We start from the raw sequence: 25,246 nt of genomic DNA, 5'->3' as shown, positions 1-25,246 counted from the left end.
CTGAGCCGAGAATAAACACAAAACATGAGTTAAAAACTGAACAAATCTATGAGCAAAAACGCAATATAAATTGCACATTTATGCATGATTTTTTTTTTTTTTTTTTATCTCTTACTTAAAGGGTTAGTTCACCCAAAAATGAAAATAATGTCATTTATTACTCATCCTCATGCCGTTCCACACCCGAAAGACCTTCGTTAATCTTCGGAACAGAAATTAAGATATTTTTGTTGAAATCCGATGGCTCAGTGAGGCCTCCATAGCCAGCAATGACATTTCCTCTCTCAAGATCCATTAATGTACTAAAAACATATTTAAATCAGTTCATGTGAGTACAGTGGTTCAATATTAATATTATAAAGCGACGAGAATATTTTTGGTGCGCCAAAAAAACAAAATAATGACTTATTATAGTGATGGCCGATTTCAAAACACTGCTTCAGGGAGCTTCAGAGCGTATCAAATTGAATCAGCGTATCGAATCATGATTTGGATCGCGTGTCAAACCGCCAAACTGCTGAAATCATGTGACTTTGGCGCTCCGAACCGCTGATTCGACACGCTGATTCATAACGCTCCGAAGCTTCCTGAAGCAGTGTTTTGAAATCAGCCATCACTATATAAGTCGTTATTTTGTTTTTTTTGACGCACCAAAAATATTCTCGTTGCTTTATAATATTAATATTGAACCACTGTACTCACATGAACTGATTTAAATATGTTTTTAGTACATTAATGGATCTTGAGAGAGGAAATGCCATTGCTGGCTATGGAGGCCTCACTGAGCCATCAGATTTCATCAAAAATATCTCAATTTGTGTTCCAAAGATTAAAGAAGGTCTTATGGGTGTGGAACAACATGAGGGTGAGTAATTAATGACAGAATTTTCATTTTTGGGTGAACTAACCCTTTAATTTCATGTGTTGCAACTACAAATTTTTATCTCACAGTGTGACTTTAAACATTATTTCACAATTACCTTTTTATTTTGTACTCTGAGGTGGAAACAGGCTTCCATAAGAATGAGAATGTAGGAAAAAATACCTTTGCAAATGACCAAAAGCCATTAAAAGCAATCAATTTATCAAGTTCGAGTGACTGCACAGAATAAAGAGAAAACCAATATCACAAGGTTAGGTGTCAGAGGCTACTGCCAGCATAACAAGCCTATGCTATGTGTTTTTAATAATCAAATACTGCCAGGTACATTAAACATAAATTTCCCTGCCATATTTAGCTCATTGTTTGATAATGATCCTGCCATGTCTAGTTTTCTGCTTACTGAATGGCGTATGGTTGCAAATTGGTTTGCTCTGGTACTGGTGTCATTGCAAACTCAAAAGCCAAATGGGACCTGAAGAAATTAGATGTGGATTATTTATCATCCAGTCTTGCAATTTAGCCATGTTTTCCATCTGTGGTGCATTTACATAAAGTCAATGCTATGGCTGTCCCAGCCTGATCAAGTTAATGGTGGATAGCAACGGTTGCCAGGCTACAACTGATAGAGTGCTCAAAAAAATAAAAAAAGGCTGCAGAGCTGTATAAAGGTCATTAGCTACATTTTATGGGAAGCTATATAACTGACATGCTCTCACAGTATGGTAGAGTAAGCTTTTAAATAAACCAGAGAAAGACATTTCATGCCAATGATGATGATTTTGTATGGCCATGAAATGAGGGGAATGTTCACTGTACATGTTCAAGTGAGCAGATAAAGTCTTTCATCTTAAATAGTTCCTAAATATTCATTACAAATAATGTATCACAAGTAATTATAGGTGTATATACTTGTTACCAATGTAACACCTGTTTGAGTGTTTTTTTTTTTTCTTTACTGTCCTTTTCTGGGTTTACTGGGTTTAAACTGTCATGTTAGGAGTTGAAAAACTGGATATAAACATGTTTTTACACACTAGTCTTCTGTATAATGTTTCATTGCTTCACTTTTTTAACAGTACAGATTTTCTTAAATGCACTGGCCTGATTGAATTCCATTGTAAGTGCATTACCGTAAACATGACTTTGCCAGTTTTTGCTCACTAAAGGATGAGTGGAAATGTTCTTCTGTGGTGATCGACGACACGCCAAGGATGATGTCGATAGAGCTTAACTTTTATTGAACCTGGAACATTCCTTTAATTAAAACCTGGGACAAAAAGAAATGGACTCTAAAGGTGTTTAATGATCCCTCTGCTGTTGTCATGACATTCAGTGCATGTCTTATTTTCTGTCAGCTATATGCACAGGAAGAATAAAGACTGATGCTTAAAGGGAACCCCTGGTATGACTTGTATGGCTTAATATAACGTAAATGATGTCTCTTACTGAAATATGTAGTAGAAAACCCATGAAAGATTTACGTTATTTAAAAAAAATCGGCCGGCGCCATTTTGTTTAGGTGCACAGTGCGTGACGTCAAATGGTTGCACTCACTGAGTGACTGTCCTATTGCTATTTTTACCTCAACACAACTCGGGATATAATATATGATGCCACATTGTGCAGCTTTTGGTTGTAATTTTCAGTCGATGAGCCACAAGAGCAGCGATGTAAGTATTTACTGCTTTACTACTGATAAGATGAGAGAAGAATGGGAAGTGTGAAGAATGTGGATGAATAAAACTTCCTAAAGATCCGTGTTTTTGTTCTCTTTACAAGCCCTGGTGCCTTTGAGGCTTTTAGAAGACCACAGCTGAAAGAGCTTACAGTTGCCGATGGATATAAGTGTGTGCTTTAACCAAATTCCGCACCTGTCGTGGAGACTGACGAAGGTAAGCCTATAACACATCTCGATTGAGACAGACTGCCTCAAAGCGCGTGTGAGCTGTGATGCACAAGACAAAATGCACCTAAACAAAATGGCGCCGCCCATTGTCCAAATATGTCATGGATTTTTTAAATAACAAATCTTTCATGGGTTTTCTACTACATATTTCAGTAAGAGACATCATTTACATTATATTAAGCCATACAAGTCTTAACACCAGGGGTTCCCTTTACATACATTTAAACAGTGCAGACAAAAATGAAAATTCTTTTATTATTTACTTTTCCTCATGTCAGTCCTTTACATAACAGCATACATGTTTGAATCAACATGAAGAAGAGAAAATAATGACAGATTTGCCATTTGTGGAGAACTATCCCTTTAAAAAGTCTGTATAAATCACCTATTCATGTCATATCTTGGAAGAATAATGAGAAATAAGTTCAGTGTGGAGAAATGCTATTATACATTATACCATGTGGAACAAATCTTGGGTCTTTTAGTCCATTGAAATGTTTTTATTAGAACACAAAATGTTACGATTATTTTTGTTCAGTGTAACTAAAGCCTGTTTTCCCATCCTTCACTTGGACAAATTATTAATGACACTTTCATTTCAATCATTGATTTATGAGTACTATTTCACAGAAAGAGGAACATCACAAGTGTGCCCATTACTGCATGATAAGGCCTATTCATGCAACTATAAGAGGGAACAACACTCATGTTGCTATGACAAAATGCATTTATGTCATAAATCTTTTGTTGTTGTGGCACTCTCCAAAGTCGAGTCTTACCTGCTGTTCAGGCAGCAGTAAATAATGGGGTTGTACATGGTGGAGCTCATGGCAAGCCACATGACTGAAAGATAGATCTGCTGAATGAACTTCCATCTAACCAGTTGCTTGTTCAATCCTGTAACCAGGAAATATACATGGTACGGCAGCCAGCAGATGGCAAAGGTCACCACTACGATGATCATCATTTTCACCACCTGAAAACAGAAAATGAAGGAAAAAGTAAAATATTACATTATATTGTATCATAATTGGTGGGCATTTATTATATCAGAGTATATCAGAGAAAAGAGTCGAAGAAGTCGGCATATAGTATCAAAGATGTGGCTTGCATAAGTTATACTGAATATATTACATAATAATATATCGCAAATATTACAAAATGTGACGTTAAAAAGTGTAAAAAAAAATCACTTGTTTTTCTAAAGTAATTATATATATATATATATATATATATGTATAAAATTTAATACTATGCAAATAGTCATTATTCTAGCCATTACGACATTGTGACTGACCTTATTTCATGCATACAAAAACAAAGAGAACATTGGAGAAGCAATCATATCACAAACAGTTATACGGCTGTGTTTTTATTCATTATGTTAATTCATTAAGACACTGCTTGTCATTCAAATCCCACAGCAAAAAGCACGCCCAAAAGCGCCAAACAATGTCAGGACACCAAAATCTTGGTCATGCAACCAACAAGCTTTGACACTCTGGGCAAGCAATGCATCTGCAGCAAGAAAGAAAACCCCAGGCAACACATTTCCAACAGAACAAGGACACCACATGAGGTCTTCGCAGACTTCCTCTGGGTTCAGCAAACCCATATAAGTGCCATATAAGTGCTCCTGAAAATTGTATGTTGACTAAGTTGTAATTGCCACAATTCATGTAAAATCATTGTAGCTTCTCATGCAGTTCTCTACTGTTTTTTCTGCTCTTGTGTCAATTGTCAAACTGTGTTGTGTAGAGATGTGTGGTTCTCCATCCTGTCAGTTTTATTTGGTCCTCAAAATATCCACTCTCTCTTCAAGCAAGTGTCCTTCTGCCCCTGTAGGGACTTCTGCCATAACAAATCCATTTCCCATCCTTCAAGAGGTTGAATTGTTTCTGTAGCCACATCACAAAGTCTGATTGGAGGAGCCTCCAGCTTCACTCCACTAATGAATTTAATTACATTGTTCATGCCGTCCCACAGAGACACAGAGTGGAGCTTTGTTAGATACTCTTCAATGTGAAGATCACTCCAACTCAGAGATCAATAAAAGATTCAATAAATGAACAAATTAATAGGTGAATATAGTCATTACTACATTTTGCCATTGATATAATAATATGTGACCCTGGACCACAAAACCATTCATAAGTAGCACAGGTATATTTGTAGCAATAGCCAACAATACATTGTATGGGTCAAAATTATCGATTTTTCTTTTATGCCAAAAATCATAAGGATATTAAGTAAAGATCATGTTCCATGAAGATATTTTGTAAATTTCCTACCGTAAATGTATCAAAAATGTATTTTTGTGAGTGGATGTGCATTGCTAAGGACTTCATTTGGACAACTTTAAAGGAACACTCCACTTTTTTTGAAAATAGCTCATTTTCCAACTCCCCTAGAGTTAAACAGTTGAGTTTTACCGTTTTCGAATCCATTCAGCCGATCTCCAGGTCTGGCGGTACCACTTTTAGCATAGCTTAGCATAGTTCATTGAATCTGATTAGACCGTTAGCATCTCGTTAAAAAATGACCAAAGAGTTTCAATATTTTTCCTATTTAAAAACTTGACTCTTCTGTAGTTACATCGTGTACTAAGACTGACGGAAAATGAAAAGTTGCGATTTTCTAGGCCAATATGGCTAGAAACTATACTCTCATTCCGGCGTAATAATCAAGGAACTTTGCTGCCGTACCATGGGTGCAGCAGGTGCAATGATATTACGCAGTGCCTGTGACCCTCTGCTTGCACAGGGAGCGTGCCTTGCAACCATGGAGACATTTGTGAGAGACGCTGCGTAATATCATTGCGCCTGCTGCAGCCATGGTACAGCAGCAAAGTTCCTTGATTATTACGCCGGAATGAGAGTATAGTTCCTAGCCATATCGGCCTAGAAAATCGCAACTTTTCATTTTCGGTCGGTCTTAGTACACAATGTAACTACAGAAGAGTCAAGTTTTAAATAGGAAAAATATTGAAACTCTTTGGTCATTTTTGAGCGAGATGCTAACGGTCTAATCAGATTCAATGAACTATGCTAAGCTATGCTAAAAGTGGTACCGCCAGACCCGGAGATCGGCTGAATGGATTCGAAAAAGGTAAAACTCAACTGTTTAACTCTAGGGGAGTTGGAAAATGAGCCTATTTTCAAAAAAAGTGGAGTGTTCCTTTAAAGGCGATTTTTTTGCATCCTCAGATTCCAGATTTTCAAATAGTTGTATCTCGGCCAAATATTGTCCTAACAAACCATACATCAATTGAAAGATAATTTATTCAGCTTTTCAAAAAATTGACCCTTATGACTGGTTTTGTGGTCCAGGGTCACATATTAAAAGGGACATATCTTGAGGAACCAAGTTTCCTTCTTGATCTTTTAAGAAAATGTATTGTACTATGAAAACAAACTAGAATGTCAAAAGTCAAAGCTTCCTCCCAAGTGCAAAAAAAGCTGGAATAAAAGAATATAAGCAACTACTAGTCAACATTCCTATCGCTCTTCTAGCATGCACACTTATAAAGCTCAGAGACACCACAAGAAGTGTCAGTTTATGTTCACACAGTTTAGATTGTTTAATGTCATTTCTGCAGGTGTACGTTTCAACTATTTTCAAAGCAGAGCTATAGTAATGGAGTCAGTGTAATGTAGAATAATAGTTCATTCTCAATATTTGGGTTGGTCTGAAAGTCAGTTATCACACTGCAGCAGGAACAGGATAAGCACACTCGGACAGATTTGTGTTCTCAGCATCTGTAAGTTAAAGTTGTTTACGTGCACACATTGGGGTATTTCTTATGTATAAATGAACCCTTTTGGCTTAAAAAAACCTCCACAATGTGAGGAATCATATTTAATTATCAGTAGGGCTGGTTCGGAAATACACAATATATTCATGATGTTGTTGCTGGCAATATCAAATTAGGCAACATCATGACTTTAATGCACTTTACCAGAAGGCTGTGTCATTATCTTGCAAATCATGAGTATGAGATTCAGATATGTTATGAATCTCAGGCCCCGTTTACACTAGTGCGTTTTTGTTTTAAAACAGCTTTTTAAAATGAAAACGATCCTCATCTACACTGGCGTTTCCAGTGTTTCAGAAACGATCTCCGTCTACACTACACAGCCAAAAACGCATGTCACATGACTGTTCATGCACACTCGGCATGCGCGTACAAGTGTAAACAGTTGCCTCTTGCGCATGTAGGCAGCTGCAGTATTAAAAAAAATGCTGAGTTTAACTGCACAATGGCTGCTAAAAATTACAACAAAGCCAGCAAAGATCGCAGTTCAGTCTCCATGTTATTGTTTACATGGTCGTCAAGGATACGTAGAGCAAACGTGGGCATCCACGCCATCGTTTTCAAAAGTCTCCGTTTTCGTCCGTTTATACTGAAACGCAACGCCAGCATTTTCAAACTAAAACGGGATCCGCAGCATTTTCGAAAGTCTCTGTTTTCGAGGTACGAAAACGCCAGCGCAGTGTAAACGACAGGCGTAACCGTAGCAAAACTTACGCGTTTTTTTAAAACAAAAACACTAGTGTAAACAGGGCCTAACTATGTTAGAATTGGTAAGATCTAATTCTGTGAATGAGTTCTTTTCAAAATTACTCAAAAATGTTAATGGATTTATGACATCAAAAAGTCACTGTATGCAATTTATGAATATTTTTTTTTCCTTTATTGAAAAAAAAATATATATATATATATTTTAGAGTAAATACTGTATTCCCAAATTTCTATATATCCTAATTATTGTTAATATGTAATTCATTTTTCCAGGAGCTCATTGCTTCTACCTCCAATTAAATTGCTAACAGTGATTGTAAATTAATTGCCTAAATTATTACATTATTAGCTAACTGCATTTCTCTAAATTGTAATGTTGACATGCATTCTCTGTAAAGTTGCTTTGAAACGATATGTATTGTGAAAAGCGCTATACAAATAAATGTGAATTGAATTGAATTGAAAAGAATTTCAAGATGTAGTATATTAGCAGTAGAAAGTGCTACATGTTCCTGAATCAACATATTTGTTGATCCTGGAACAACATGTTTGAGGGACAAGTTTCCAGTTTATGTCAAGTTTAGGCTTACAACCAGAGTTAGGGCCTGCTGCACCATTCTTATTCACCTTTCAATTTTCTCTAATTTTAGAGATAACTTGGGTATGGGTAGGGTTAGGTTTAGGGGTAGGGATAGGACTAAATTTTCAGACTGGAATGTTGTTCCAGGATCAACAAAATATTTTGACCCAGGAACACATCTAACTTTGCAAAATCAGGACGTGCAGAAAAGCATGCTATAATGAGCATATAGCAAATATAATGCCAGTCCTTCATAAATGATTAACTGTGAAACAAATCATCAAAGGAAAGATCAAAGGACTGTGTTTCACAGACACTGTCTGTTAAAGTTATGCCATTAACATGTTCAGAAATATTACATGAATCACACATAAAATACATATATAATTTTGGACTTCAGATTCTTCAAAGAACTTATATTATGATTTTTCTATGGACATTTCATCAGTATTCCATCCCCAAATACCTGGCTTTTTTTTTTTTTTTTTGAATTAAGATTATTCCCTACCAAATTTCAAAGACACAGACAGATATAGTGCCTGATCAACAGTTCAGCAGAAGGTGGAAGTGAGAAGGTGTCCTGGGGTAAAAGGAAAGCTTATATGATTGCCATTCACGCTCACCTTCAAGCCAGTGTTTCTCTCCTGATACGTCTCCAGGCGAAAGCTTCTGCATACTGAGAGCTGAAGGAAGCACACTGAGTTTGGCACCACAACAGCATATCTCTTTTGTTTTCTCTTATCTCGCCCTGTCTCTTCAATTCAAAGATTGAGAAAAGACAAGGGCACTCTAACTGAAATAGAAGTCCTTTTGGTGATTGGCGCTTGAATAGAGACTGTGGCAAATAGAGATTGGAGATCTTTTTTGAGGTTGTAGAATGAAGAATGGTCAATGGGCAGACATAAAGTGCTGATCAATACGCTGATATGGATCATAAGAGAGACAAGTCCAGAGAGACAACAAAGATAGCACTCAAACCAAGTTCAAGAAAAGAAAAAAAAAGAAAGAAATTTCAGTTCCTAACAACGGGTGAACATTTTTATATTCATTATGTCAGGTTTACGTCACTATCTAATAGGATGGCGTCAATGGTTGACTAGTATCTGACTAGTGGCTCTACAACTTTTCAAGTGGCAGGCCACTTCAACAAACACACACACACAGAAAAACTGTGAACCACCAAACACCCCAAATCTATGAAACTAACCCCAAATACAACTCATTGGAAAAACATCTACATACATTTTGGGGGGAAAAAAACAAACAAACAAAAAAATGTATCGTTGTACACAATTCAAGGCTGATTCCAGCTGAAAAGAACACCAGAGGCAGTAAAACACCCTTTCAGGACTTTTTTCGCAGAAATTATGATTAGGAGCAGATTGGCGATTAAAGACTTTTTGACAGTTCCTTGCACAATACTACATTATGACCTCAAAACATATTTATAATTTATATACTAATACATACTGACCTTTGCATCACATAAGCAGGTCCATTTGTATGGCTTTTCTGATGTTTTGAAATTGTTCGGTAACTTACCTGGTACATCAGTCATCGCTCAGGTACGAGCCTCGTGAAACACGGATCTCGATAAAAGAGCTAAAATGGCATATTTGCTTCAGCAATTTTTTTTTTTTTTTTTTTTTTTTTGCTGAAGCAAATAACTCATTGATGCCACTTTGTTCAACTTTTGCCTATATTGTGATTAGATTCCCTGTTTTGGACGGCCACCTTGAACTTGAGAACGCAAGTACAGAATGACGCGCCTGGTGGCCTGAGATGTCAGACAATTAAAAGGCCACTTTTTCCATCCCGTTCTCATAAATGCCGAATACTCAAGACTTTTGGGCAAAAGCACCCTAGCGTCTTTATTGCTACAGTCACAGAGAATTTTGTTTTTCCATTTTATTTTATTTGAATGGTATCGCAAAGCTGAAAAGCAATACAATGATTCAGAATCAGATTTAATAATAAATATATTTAAATCTAAGCTGTAACTTTCATAATCTGGTTTATATATATATATATATATTTTTTTTTTTTTATTTTTTTTGGCTAGTAGAAGTTCTGAATAGCCAGCAACTTAAAGGATTAATAGATTAATAGCCATCAACATAGAGGATTAAACTTTTAGCGCCACTCATCAGACATTTCCACATATTTTCAATGAGACTGGGTTGCCCAAACAATGCATACCATTTTAACTAGAATATAAAAACACCCATAAGAATCAAAGCATCAAGTTAACCCAAAACCAGACTATTTAATACAGGATTAGGGGTGAAGTCAATAAGCGGCAGCTGTTAATGCAACCCACCAACTAATTGAGTTTGAAAATATATGTAGTCCTTCTAGAGTTATATATGAATTATTCAAAAACCTTTGTGGGGTGGCATTTAAAAAAAAAAAAAAAGAGACAGATCTGGATCAGCATCTCGTGATGGGTGAGCAACCAAGGGTTTTGCTCTCTGTCAACATGAGGAAGTAGAAATGCAAATTACTATGCAAAACTCTGTTTAGAAGGTCAAACAGGAGATGAACTCAAAGACGCAATGCCACAGGGTCACTACCTCTTTCAGTCCTAACCATATTATTTGAAATTATATTTTGCTGCATTTTGCTTAATTATTTTGTTTTAAACATAAAATATAAAATTATTCATAATTAAAAAATAACTATTTAAATAATCATTTTATTCATTCATTAACCATTTCAGTCATATCCGACTCTTGATAATTCTATGGGCAATATCTTGCCATACGCGAAAGACTGCTAATGAATTTTCAATGGGATGATTTTTCCAGGGTAGGTCGCCAGGTCTTTCTCCAACCCTCCCCATTACATGGCTTGGGGCTCACACACACATGCATTCACACCCACGGACAATTTAGCGTCTCCAATTCACCTATACTTCATGTTTTATGGATTTTGGGGGAAACCAGAGCAGCCGGAGGAAACCCACATGCAAACTCCACACAGAATAGCCTCCTGGTTCCTTGCTGTGAGGCAACAGTGCTACCCACTGAGCCACTGTGCCACCCTAAATAATAATAAATAGTACAATTAATTATAAATTATGACTTAATTATGTATTCTCTTAAAACAAATCTTAATATTGTACACAATTTTGAGGTGACAATCTAGTTTTATGGATGGTTAAATATCTAGTTCAGTCATGAAACTCTATATAGCGCAGACTGATAGGTCATTTACATGCAATCAGCAAGCAATCATATCATTGCTACAAGCTGATTGACTTCTTCAGCCAATGAGATTGCTTGCTCAACGTTTATTTGCTCAACATTTAAATAGTCTGTTGTTCTCTGAAACCCTCCACCTCCCCCAGCTCCACCTGCTACGGGATTTATGTATGTCTATTCATGCAGCAGCAGCATATCTCACATGCTCACAGCAGTACCTATTATTAGCACATCCATATTTGCTCTGCTAACATGTTAAAACTATTCTGAGAGTTGTCATGATTAAATATTTTAATAAATACACAGCTGTGAAAGAGTAAACCACACGCTATATTCCACATCAGTGGCATACATGAAAATTAAAACCAATAATAATCATCCTTACTTGCTGAGTAACTGAACTGCATACTTTAACAAGCTGACAAATTTGACAACTGGGAGTTTATTCACCTCAGACTGTCAGTAAGGCAAATAAACTCACTCTTCAGCAGACACACTTACTCTCCTCCTAATCAATATTGATTCAGCAAATGGTTGCTTGACAGAGGAATCGTGGTATTTTCAAACACCAGCATGTGAACTGAAACCTCATCACCTTTTACAATGTCATTATCAGTAACATAACTTCTTCCAATATATAGAATCAGAGTTTAGAAAGATATCTATCCATGATCTATTGATAAAATTTAAATCACTGCTGTCAAAATATATCAATGCACAGAAGGCCCATCACATCAACACGCGTCAGAAAATTAGATAAACGTTTCTAGCTCAGACATGCATTATAAACAGCTGAATTAACTTCATAAACTTCATTTTAGTCACAACCGATGTCTTTGGCATATGTTACCCGGATAAAGGAATAATTCAGCCAACAATAAAAGTAGTCATCATTTACTCACACATATGTTCCAACTTGCATTGTTTTCTTGCTTTTGTGAAACCCCCAGGGATATTTTAGACAGACTGACTGAGCTTCTGTTTTGCATACGAGGAATTTACATTGCCATTGCGACATTGATTTACATTGCCATGCTCGAAAAAGGACACAAAATATATACATTTATGGTGCATTTTAGTCCTTGTTTGGAGCTTGACACCATCCAATCACCAGCAGATCAACATTTGCTTTTTTGGCTTATTGTTTAATATACAAATTAAATCCATTCAAAATAAAATAAATACTAGCTGCAACCTAAAAGCATCTCGGTGGATTCGCATATCCAGAAAAAAGAAGAAAAATAGAACACAATTTTCAGTACCGCTTTCAGTACCTTCACACATAGACTTGCAAAGCAGATCCGGGTAGAATGAGATGACAGATAACAGAAAGGCTGTGACACTGGCCATAATAGTGCATTGATATATTCATTCCAGCAAACAGTGCTGGAGTCATTTTGAATACTTATTTTGAGAAAATGAAGTCTTGCCGAAAACAGCTCCTGTGGAGAAAATGGATCACAGCCTGTCAGGGGCTGATTGTGCAGAATATTCGTGCATCTGGCTTGAGTGTCTCACTTTGCACTATTTGCCAGTGATGTGCTGTTTGCTGCAACCGGCCTGCAGAATGTGAAATATCTCATATTTAAAATTAATGTAACAATGGTGATAAACTGTTGTTTTAATCAATTTAATTACTAATGTGTATATCTCAGATGAATGTAAAAACTTTTTCCATGTGTGATAGCCTAGGTGATTTTTAGAGACAGTAATAGCATAAAGGCTTAGTAAATTGACTAATCAGAAGGGATTTTCAAATGATTCAACATCAAATTAAATTCAATAAGTAGTTTCTGGAAAAAGGCAAAAGAAATTCGATTTACCTCTCCATAGATAAATAACCAGGTATTATAAAAGGTAACCTTTCCAACCAATTGAAGAAAGAAAGAAAGAAAGAAAGAAAACTGTTTAATTTGTAAGAAGAAAAATGTTTAAATTGTATAAATTAAATTATTTAAATAATAAAATTTCAATTTTAATTACTGAGTTAGTTATCTTAGAATGTACTAGGTTCCTTTATGTGCAAATGGTTAAAATTACGTTCCAAAAGAAGCTTTTGTATTTGACGATATCCAATGAAAGAGCCACAAAGCTAATATGGATGGAAATGGATTGTGATAGTACTGTGGCTCAGGCACTTGGCTCTCTGCTTTGGATGAGATAAGCAAAACTTCACAAGTGTGGTTTTTGTGATTGCAGTTAACACACTATGGCAGCAGTCATTGTCTTCCAGCAGAGCTGGATTGATGCTTTGCGCTCTAAAATTTTGATTATAATTATCCGCAGCATGCTCAAGAAATGTTAAATAGGTTTTCAGCTGAATGCTTTCACATACACTTTTACAAATTCACTTGATTCACAGTGTCAGATGGTAAACAAATGAGCACAAACAAATACAACAACAGTTACACTTGCTCTCTCTTTAAATGTATTCACATATCCAATTTCCTACAGAGCTTATAAGAATATTTACTCTGTGTAGCTAAATTTCAACTTACACCTGCACACCTAAAATATGTGACTAAAAAAGGTGAAACCTCTATGACATTACTGAACATTACATGAACATTACTGTTTTAACCATGGATATTGTCATAGGGCTGTGTAGTTTAGATCCGAAGAATGATGCAGAATGAATGATAGAATCCTTTCAATAAACACCAAGAATGACCAAAATACACATACATATATGACAGTGAACAATAAACTGAGGGAACTAAGGGCTTAAATACACAGAGGATGGTAATCAACAGAACAAGGAACAGGTGAAAACTAATTAGAAAGCATGGTAACAAATGAAAACTTAGTCAAAGACAGAGACAATGAAACAATACAGAATAAGATAATGAAACTAAACAAGACATGACTGTGACAAATATCTGGTTATTTGGTTTTTAGACTATTACACTTTCCAACCCAGACACTGTTGGAAAAGTATGCTGGTTCCCTTTCAGTTGGTCACGTTCGACGTTACACGTCGGAACTGAACCGATGAATTGGGATCTCGCTTAAGAGACCAATCCACTTAGAGTGTAAACTAAATGAGCCAATGTACATTGGCATGTGAGATTTGCAGATAACGCTCCGCCCCGCAGGTACCCCCGGAGACGGGCGTTTGCATCGCAAATCTGAGCAATTCTGCAATCCTGACTAAGAGTGTGCTCTTCTACGAGCTACTGTTCTTCGAGAAAGAAGCCTCTTCGATTGGTGTTGGTGTGACAGTGCTTGCAGCGGTGGTCACGATCTCTAAAGATCATTCAAACATCTGTTTTCATGAGTTTGCTATTCATTCAGCCTGAAAGAGTTTGCGCTTTCATTGAGTGTGGGTACACACAGCAGGCTACACTAATCCCTTCTCTTTGTGCCGCCTTGCCCCACCCCATGCTTTTTTTAATGGATGTGCATGTAAAACTTTGGCAGTATGGAAGCATATTGGTGCCAATATGGAACGCCAAAAGTGCCAAAATCTGTGTAAAATTTTTTCCTCTCACTACCCTCAATGGTGGGGCGGCAGTGCCACTAGCAGGCCCCCTCTGCCCTGTATGCGATGGCCACCCTGCAAGTCTATGAGTCCAAAGCACTTATAATGCATGAGGGTAGTTCTGAGCTGGGATTGATGCAGGAACTGCGCACGGTGAATGACCTCAATTTAAAGTCACAGCGCAAGCCCTCAGCCAGACGATGTCCACCTTGGTGGTCCAGAAGTGCCCCGTGGCTAAACCTTACAGAGGTGCAGGATGTAACTGAAACTTTTTCAAAGGCTCCTGGGGCATGTGGCATCTGCCGTAACGCCGTTCAGATTGCTTCATTTGAGGCCGCTTCAACACTGGCTTCAAGGCCGAGTCCTGAGATGGGCGTGGCACACCGGGTTCCCGTTACCCTACTGTTGCCAAACCTTTGGCCCTTGGTTGGACCCTTCTTTTCTACAAGTAGGAGTTCCCCTAGAACAAGTGTCCAGGCATGCTGTGGTTACACGGATGCCTCTGTCACCGGCTAGGGGGCCATGTACAACGGGAATGCAGGGTATTTGGAAGGGTCCCTAACTGCATTGGCACATCAACTCCCTCGAGTTGCTAGCATTATGTCTTGCGCTGGGCCACCTCAAAGTGCCGCTACAAGGCAAGCATGTTCTGGTCTGTACGGACAAACTCTCGGCACGGATGCACTGGCACACAGCTGGCCCTGGGGCCTACGGAAGTATGAATTTCCCCTAGTGAGCCTTCTTGCACAGACACTGTGCAAAGTCAGGGAGGATGAGAAGCAGGTCTTGCTAGTTGCGCCCTATTGGCTCAACCGGACCTAGTTCCCAGAAGGAGGACTTAGGCGATCTACCCCTGTCAGTGGTAGACAACATCACTTTATGAGAGCCCCCTCTACGAGGTGCACTTACGCCCTAAAGTGGAGCCGAGAAGACCCCCGGAGATGCCCGATCAGAGCTGTGCTTTCCTTACTGCAAGAAGGGTTGGAGCGAAGGCCGTCTCCCTTCACCCTGAAAGTGCATTGTAGCAAAGTTCAGTATTCAGGAAGGAAGAGGACAGGGTCGGCTTGACTACTGACTGCTTTTTATTTGCACTAATTCTCACAATTCAAAACAAAAGGGGTGCAGACAGGCACAAAGCGGTCAAAAATCATTCAGAAGTCTCTCACTCGTAGATCACCAGCGGGGCAGCAGTCAGTAGTCCGTCTCTCTCTCCCCCACTCCTGTTTCTCCTGGTGTTATATACTCTCTCCACACCAATTACTGAAACAAGAGACAGGTGTTCGTCATTTGCATTTAACCCACTCACTCACCGTTCGTCTCCTGACTCTCTCTCCCGCTGCCGACTCCGCTGAACCACGCCCCCCTCGCCACATGCATGTTGCCACCATTGCCGCACATCATGACGCATTTGATGGTAAGTCTGTTGGAAGGCACAACCTGATCATCAGGCTCCTTAGGGGGGCGAGAAGGTTTAATCCTCTTCGCCCTCACTCTGCACCCTCTTGGAATTTGTTTCTGGTGCTCATGGCACTTCAGAGACCCTCCTTCGAATATCTGCAGTCAGCTGGGTTAAAAATACTGTCAATGAAGACAGTACTCCTGTTTGCATTGGCTTCCATCAAGAGGGTAGGGGACCTGCAAGCATTTTTCAGTCGACAAGGCATGCTTGGAATTCGGCCCAGCTAACTCCTACGTTATCCTGAGACCCCGGCCTGAATATGTGCCCAAGGTTCCCATCACTCCCTTCAGCGACCAAGTGGTGAACCTGCAAGAGCTGTCCCTGGAGGAGGCAGACCCAGCCCTATCTTTGCTCTGTCCCATCTGTTACAAAGGCCAGCAGAAGGGAAAGGCTCTCTCCAAGCAGAGGATGGCCCACTGGATAGTGGATGTCATCGCCTTGGCGTATCAAACCCAAGGCGTGCCCTGTCCGCTCGGGTTGAGAGCTCACTCAACTAGAAGCGTTGCTTCTTCCTGGGCGCTGGCACATGACGCCTCGCTGACAGATATATGTAGAGCTGCGGGCTGGGCGACACCCAACACATTTGCTAGATTCTATAGCCTTCTTGTAGAGCCGGAATCCTCCCATGTACTCGCCCCGAGTGGCCAGGAGCACGAGGAACCCACTTAGTGTTAGCTTGCTGTGCCATTGCCCTTCTATGGACCAGATACATGCGCTTATTTGCTCCTGTAGAATTCCCCGGTTGGTAAACCCTGTTGAGTTCCTCCATCACCCTCGGCAGGCAGACGTGGCGCAGCGTCCGACGCCAGGCCTAACACTCGTATGCATTGGTGGAAACTATGCTAGGCTGGGTGTCCATATGTTGTGATCCTTGCGGCAATCCCATATGTGTATTCTTCCACGGTACGGCTTCCCTATCAGCAAGACTGTGTCTTTCCCTTGGCAGAGTCTGCTCTACCATCTCTGTCGGTGTTGTCTCCTCCCTAACAAGTCCGGAGCCGCCCCACAGACTTTCCATAAATTGCGCTGCCCTAATCTGCCAGTCCGTATGTGTAACTTCTACATAATACCTCCCTACGGGCAAAATGTGGCTTCCACAGCGTTCCTTTTCCAATAGAAAGGGCACGCTTTCCCAGTGTTACCCAATAGTCTCACTGTGTGGTCATGCGGAACAGCAGTGATCGACCTTCTCTGCGTAAGCCCTGTCGCATCTTTCGCCTGATTAGTGCGGGCGAATTAGGAGGCTTGCACAGAGTGCAACAGTGGTGCTTTGGTAGGGTTCCGAATTTGTTGGTTCAGTTCCAACGTAACGCCGAACGTGACCAACTGACGTATGTAGGGGTTACGTATGTAACCCTCATTCCCTGAAGGAGGGAATGGAGATGTTACATCCCATCGCCACAGTTGCTGTACCACCACCTTGCAGCTGGGTCTCCGACTCGGCTCCTCAGCAAAAACCTGAATATGCGATGCGTTCGCTTCTTATTCATACCCACGCTGCGGGGCGGAGCATGAGATGCAAATCTCGCATGCCAAGGTACATTGGCTCGTTTAGTTTACACTCTAAGTGGATTGGTCTCTCAAGCGAGATCCCAATTCATCCTCCTTCAGGGAACGAGGGTTACATACGTAATCGAGACGTTTTCCACAATTTGCATGTCTGCCTGCCAGGTTTAAGTTTTAAAAAACACTCTAATATTATTATTTAAAAAAAAAAAAAAAAACTACATGCATTAACTTTCAGATCATGACCCAACCCTGAAATACACAAACACACATAAACAACATCTTCCAAAGAATTAGTGAAAAGCGTGCCTTGAAAACAGAGTGAGGGCAGCCATTGTGACGATCAGAGTCTGGAGGTAAACTCATCAACTGAGCTTTCCAATCCATAATCATCAGAGCAAAACTCACAGGATCACTTTCCTCAGGCTTAGATTAGTGTTATTAACAATTTTTTGCAATCCAAAGTAAGCATTGCCTCGGTAATCCTGAAGGCAGACATAAAATGTGCCAGACTGCTTCAGTGAGGCATTTGAACCATGAAGCCTAAATCCTACAAGTGAAGTCAAGTGCAGCTGCCTAAAGCTTTCAGCTAATGTGACAATGTGTGAAGTTGTAATGGCAAAGTTTATGTTTCACGAGTTGTTGCAGGACATAGATGTGAGTTTGCAGGACAATGCGGGACACATGAGAGATATATTTATTACTATTATACTATGTAAATATTGATTTACATTAGTTGGAAAGCCTATTTGCCATTACATTAGATGATAACATGTTTTAATAAGCTTTGTTAATTTTAACCGGCCTGCACTCCACTTGCCCAGGTTCGAGTGACACAGTGTCATTTACTGGACCTATTCAGTCTGCTAAATATAATTAACCGAGTAACAGGCTCATATGTAAAAATCACATTTTATACTAAAATAAATTTCCTTGAGTATAGCAACTACTTTATTTTCTTTATCAGACTATATGCAAACATTAAAGGATTAGTTCACTTTAAAATGAAAATTACCCCATGATTTACTCACCCTCAAGCCATCCTATATGACTTTATTCTTTTAGACGAATACAATCAGAGTTGGTCCTAAGCTTTATAATGGCAGTGCACGGAAACCACCCGTTTAAAACTCAAAAAAGTTGCGTCAGTTACACTTGTTTCGTAAGCTGAATACGGAAGGCGTAGGACATAGCATAACCGCTTTGAACTGCGAGAGTGAGAAAACTGTGTGTTTTACTTTATAACGTGTTAAATATGGATATTTATCTTACACAAATGAATCACTTCACTTCAGAAGACCTTTATTAATCCCCTGGAGCCGTGTGGAGTACATTTATGATGGATGGATGCACTTTTTTGAGTTTCAAACAGGTGGTTTCCATGCACTGCCATTATAAAGCTTAGGAGCATCAGGGTGATTATTAATATAACTCTGATTGTATTCATCTGAAAGAAGAAAGTCATATTCACCTAGGATGGCTTGTGGGTTAGTAAATCATGGGATAATTTTCATTTTAAAGTGAACTAATCCTTTAAATGCATTTTACCAGATTCAGTGCATCTTGAACTTGTTTTTTTTTTGTTGGATCTGATAGATCAGGATGTTCTTATCCAGTATGTCTAGTATGTCTATCCAGCATCCATATGAAAGCTGGATTTGAGCCCTTTCCAAATCTGTTTTTACAAAAGTTATGGTTATCTGAAGTCGGCTGATCGCTCTGATTTTCAGGAACAGAATTTTTGAGAAAAACAGGTTTAAATAACTGTCACCCCCTTTTTTCGCATAGACATGAAAATGCACTATCCAAACTTGTAATTCAAGAACGCTTTGGAATATAGACCTAAGGTTGGTCTTGTTTTAAAGATGACACTTGTCAGATTATTGTAGAAGTTAAATAAATTAGGAAAGTGAAATAAAAAAAGTTATAGAAGTTTAAGTTTATGAAAATGTACAAATATAATTGTTTATATTTTATAATAATATATATTACAATATGTTTTACTCTTGAACTGCAAAAAAAATGTCAACATTAAAAGCCAAAAAAAGCCAAAAATGTCAACATTCCAAATTTTAGGTTGAAATATTTCAAAAATGAGCTTTCAGTGAGATTTTGTTTGGGCGCAGTACCAAACTTTTTCACTAGATGACACCCAAGCTCCATTACTGACCATTTAAGGGCGCCTCCATTTATTTGAGTGATCTGAACCATACATTTCCATATTTTCATACATTTGATGAAGTAGACATTCTATTCAGAAGTAGTATGGGCAGTTTGGCAGTATTTGATTTGAATTCAACCTCTAATAAACACATAATTAGAGCTATAGTGTGTTCATTATAGCTGCATTGTTCTCTTGTGCTCCGCCTTCTCACGATAACGTTGTATTAGAAAAAAATCTTTGCGTGCCGTAGTTTATTCAGGACTGGTGGGAAATTTGCATTAATACACCTTCATTCTACATGTTATGTGGTTTATTTTGATAGGTGAACTGTCTTTGCAGTGTTAAGAGAGGGAAAGCTATGGCCGTTTTTTTTTTTTTTTTTTTTTTTTACCTGGGTGTGTTCTTAAACAGTAACGTTAGAGAAAGACAGCCTTGCCAGTATAAATCGCTATTTTTTCTGCACCTAACAGGCGAATTTTGCCAAGATATTTTCAGAGATGATAGACAAGACGTTATAGAATGATAATTTAATGAAAACCCAATTTTGACAAAAAAAATGACATTCAACCTATTTTTTGACTTTACTGAAAACATTCCATTGCGGCATCCGACGGGTTTTCCCAGATCACATCACACACACACACACACACACACACACACACACACACACACACATATATATACATACATACATACATACATACATATATACAGTTGCAAGAAAAAGTATGTGAACCACTTGCAGAATCTGTGAAAATGTTCAAAATTTTAACAAAATAAGAGAGATCATACAAAATGCGTGTTATTTTTTATTTAGTACTGTCCTGAGTAAGATATTTTACATAAAAGATTTTTACATATAATCCATAAGACAAAAAAATAGCTGAATTTATTAAAATGACCCAGTTCAAAAGTTTGTGAACGATTGATTCTTAATACTGTGTGTCATTACCTGGATGATCTACAACTGTTTGTTGTTTTGTGATGGTTGTTTATGAGTCTCTTGTTTGTTCTGAACAGTTAAACTGAGCTCTGTTCTTCAGAAAAAATCTCCAGGTCCCAAAAAATTTTCAGTTTTCCACCATCTTTTGCATATTTGAACCCTTTACAACAGTGACTGAATGATTTTGAGATCCATCTTTTCACACTGAGGACAACTGAGGGACTCAAACACAACTATTAAAAAAGGTTCAAACATTCACTGATGCTCCAGAAGGAAACACGATGCATTAAGAGTCGGGGGGTGAAAAATTTTGAACAGGATGAAGATGTCCAAATTTTTCTTATTTTGCTTGATTATCATTTTTTCTCATTTAGTACTGCCCTTCAGAAGCAACAGAAGATACTTGCATGTTTCCCGGAAGACAAATTAAATACAATTTACCTTGATCTTCAAATTCAAAAAGTTTTCACTCCCCTATCTATTAATGCATCATGTTTTTTTCTGGAGCATCAATGAATGTTTGAACCTTTTTTAATAGTTGTGTTTGAGTCCCTCAATTGTCCTCAGTGTGAAAAGACGGATCTCAAAATCATTCAGTCACTGCTGTAAAGGGTTCAAATATGCAAAAAATGCTAGAAAACTGACGAATCTGCAGGACCTGGAGATTTTTTCCGAAGAACAGAGCTCAGTTTAACTGTTCAGAGCAAACAAGGGACTCATGAACATCCATCACAAAACCAAAAAAAAAAAAAACAGTCATAGATCATCCAGGTAATGACACAGTATTAAGAATCATTGGTTCACACACTTATGAATGGGGATATTTTAATAAATTCAGCTATTTTTTTTCGTCTTGTGAATTATATGTTAACATCTTTTATGTAAAATATCTTACCCAGGAGTCAGGACAGTACTAAATAAAAAATAACATGCATTTTGTATTATCTCCCTTATTTTGTTAAAATTATTAACATTTCCACAGATTCTGCAAGTGGTTCACATACTTTTTTTTGCAACTATATATATATATATATATATATATATATATATAGATAGATAGATAGATAGATATAGGCCTCCTCCCGTACTGAACTTAAAACTTAATTTAGTAACAATGAGTTCTGCTCTGGATTAAGAAAGGTGATATAGGTTAGAAATATTGGAATTAATTGGAATAACTTCTTTACAATATTCGATAATGTTATTTAACTTACTTAACTGTTACTTAACATGCAATTTACATGTTTGACAGTATTTCAGCACACATTTCATAGTGGGGCAAGAGTGCAGAACCTTTGGACATGACAGCTCCCATAACAATCCCTGCACATATCACAAACATTGCGGACACGTGTATTTGATTTTTCATCTGGGAGTATGTATGTTTAAAGCGTTTGCTCATCTACATTTTATCTCTAAGACATTTCCTGTCAGATGTTATATAGACATTTAGAAAATGTCTTAAAGATGTTTATGATTTAGAATGTACGTAAAACTGCTTTTTAAAAGATGTTTATCAGATGCTTGTACACAACAGATGTTTTACACCTTGACATCTTGGAGACGTACGTGTGCTATCCACATCAGTTCTACTTAAGAGTGAGCAATTGAGCTGGTTTGGGAAACAGGCAAAGCTTCATCAAAAAACAGCATACAGCGTTAGTAAGATTATCTTACATGCATGATTAGAAACATTACCGGGAAGGCTTGCTACAATTAGATTTCGAAGAACACTCACACTACTTCAAACTGAATGTATACTACATAAAACAGATGTTCTTTTAACATCTCCAGTCCAAGGCTGCCCATTATGCGCATCATTCACTCATGTTTAAAAAAAAAAGTCTCTATTGGATTGCTTTTTCTGGTTTTTCAATGGTACACAAAGCCCTCAAACAGATAAGTGTTTGTCACCCACCAGCTTCTCAAAGAGTTTCATCTGAACTGACAATGAAAATAAAAATGTCCCCAGGCTTAACTGAGGGTCTTCTAAAGGCTGAAAAAGATGTTCATGCTTCTGGCTTCCCATAATCACCTTTATACATCATATAAATTGAGGGCATATGAAACCCACAAGATCTAACTGGCTCCAAATACACATATTCAGCATGCCAGCCACTAATGGAGAGAAGGAACATGATGAGGGGGCAGCCGTAAGGAGCAAGCAAGATGCAGTTGATCGAAATGGAAAGCCAGCACAGTCGCAGCAGCCGTTAATGAAACATATAACCAGCAGACTGAGCTCTGAATGCTATTGATTGGAATGCAGAATACATAAAATGCCTATTGAACCAGTGAACGACTGTATTCCAAAGACTGAGTGAGCCTCGTCAAAATCCTTACAATGGGTTGCAAGGCCAGATTCTGCCCAAATGCATGTTCTCTGTTGAGCTGCAATATTTTTCACACTTTCACTTCATTTTAATACATCTTAAATAGCTTATCAATTGGGTAAGTCACATCATTCTCACTTAATGGCCCATCTGGCTTTAATTAACTAAGTTTTTTTACTAGGATTCTCGTTCATGGTACACAGAGGAGCACATCGAGGTGGCACTAATGTTTTAACATAAGACTCACAACCCAGAGACACAATGTATCACACACTCTAAAGTTGATTGTTGATTCTCATGCAAATTCAACAGAAAACAAAAATAGAGCTCTGATTGTCATGACGACAGCTAAGTTACCAACCAAAGCCGATCAGAGCTGCTTCCCACATCAGTGAACGGGAAGCCTGCTAGTAAAACTACAGAAACAATTTGTTTTTCACTGATTTCAGTACACACTGTGAAAGAGTAGGAAATTGGATGCAGAGCTAGGCTTTTGAGTTTAAAGCCCCCAATATTTTTTCTAGTCTAAAACCATTTTTTTTTCCTAATGAGAAGCTTTTGATTACTTTTCGTGATCAGTTTAACATTATCTACGTCAAAGAGTGCTATAGATCAACCATGGTAATTTGTTAAGTGCTTTTCTGTGCAAATGCCTCAAGCTGAACCTTTCATTTGAAATGTTAACATGAAAAACAACTCATTTTGCATAAATAGACAAAGGCAAAAGACAAATATTCTTCCTTAAAGTATTCTTCAGTCAGAAAAGTCTGCCTTTCCTCGTCCTGAAAATATCTGAACTTGGGCTGTACGAACAAATGCAGAATGTGTTGGTTATGTTATCACTTTGATTAATGAGCACTACAGACAAATGAGATGCGCCGGTTTAATGCTTTAAATACAGCATGCATATCTGTCCATTGATTCTTCTTTGAGGGTTCAGTTTTCTTCTTCTGTTTTTAATGTCACTTCTAAAAACACATTATAACTTTCTACCTGTATGACTTTTTCTTCTGGGGAACATAAAAGGTATTTCTGAGAAAGGCTTTTTCTCCATGCATTTTAACTCAATGGGTTAACTACATTCTTCAAAATATTTTTTTTTTTTTTTTTTTGCGTTCCACAGAATAAATAAATAAACACAGTACAGGCCGGAGTGACATGCCAGATTTGTGTGCTGCCAAATGCTGCTATAATGTCCACAGCAGAAACAAATGTTGACATTTAATTAGTTTGACAGACATGTAGCCCATTTCTCTTTTACCATGGCCAGCAGTATTTGTGTGTAAAAACCCTAAGTAAAATACAGCTCTGTCTGGGTTGATCACTGTCAGAATCTTTTTTTAATCCCACTCTTTCATCGACTTCCTCCTACATGTGATCTAAATGACCTGCTGAACTATCCAACCCTTTCCATTTTCTTTAGAGAACTTCATTCTCTAGTATCTTGTTGATCCCACATTTAATGACCCATTAAATGTGAGTGTGTGGTGTGTTTACTCTGATGTTTGTGTGTGTTCCAGCCACTCCATCAATCTACATCTAGGAACCTGAATTTAGTATTTGAATTTCACTGCCCAAACCTTGGCGACCACCAGATCTTGGAGGATCGCTTTTTATAACATCTCTCCATTCTCTTTTACTTCTCTGCATTTGTACTTCTTCTCTAGAATCAAACTGAGTGACCCCCTAAAAACATGAACTGATTACCTTTCTTTTGGCTCGCAGTTGACCCTGATAGTTGTCTGATGAGTCACCAGGAATCTCTCCTCCCCAAAGTGTCAACCCCACAATAGTGTAGTTAATGCCCATGACCACCAGAGGCAGAACATACACCAGCATTGCCACGATGATATGATACCTGTAAACAGAGAGAGAGAGAGAGAGAGAGAGAGAGAGAGATAAAGCTTAGTGCCTTTGCTGTGACAAACAAGGGACTCACTAAGCAAGCATCACTTGCACACTGTGTGATACTTACTTTTTGTTTTATGAATGTTGTTTGTCTGACTGTATTTAACTCCAAGAGAATTTGGGAAAAGTCCAATGAGGCCAAAAATATCTGACACAGCCAGAACTCTGACTCTGTCAGAGACTAAATACAAGTCAAAATTGTGGCACAAATCCAACAGTGTGGTTTCGAATTTATTCACAATTTCAGTCTTGAATCCAACCTTACAGTTCTGCAATAAGTTGAAGAAATAATGCAATCTCAAACTTGACAGATTACTCATACAGGTTCTGGACTGCAATCAAAAAACTTGTGAATGTT

General features: G+C 38.1%; 1 protein-coding gene across 1 annotated transcript in view; it reads right to left on the bottom strand.

Annotated features, from left to right (window-relative positions):
• The window catches only part of tacr3a (tachykinin receptor 3a), a 40,160-nt gene that overhangs the window by 6,784 nt on the left and 8,130 nt on the right, over positions 1-25,246 (bottom strand). Inside the window, exons 3-4 of the mRNA XM_051901465.1 lie at positions 24,688-24,838; positions 3,569-3,765 (exon numbers count right to left, since the gene is read on the bottom strand). Coding sequence (XP_051757425.1) covers positions 3,569-3,765; positions 24,688-24,838 — 348 coding nt within the window. The remainder of the gene's footprint in view (positions 1-3,568; positions 3,766-24,687; positions 24,839-25,246) is intronic.

Source organism: Ctenopharyngodon idella, chromosome 1 (genome assembly GCF_019924925.1).
Source record: "Ctenopharyngodon idella isolate HZGC_01 chromosome 1, HZGC01, whole genome shotgun sequence".
NCBI classification, from domain to species: Eukaryota; Metazoa; Chordata; class Actinopteri; order Cypriniformes; family Xenocyprididae; genus Ctenopharyngodon; species Ctenopharyngodon idella.
Note: the sequence above shows the minus strand (reverse complement) of the source record. Positions and strands in the feature narration are given on the sequence as shown.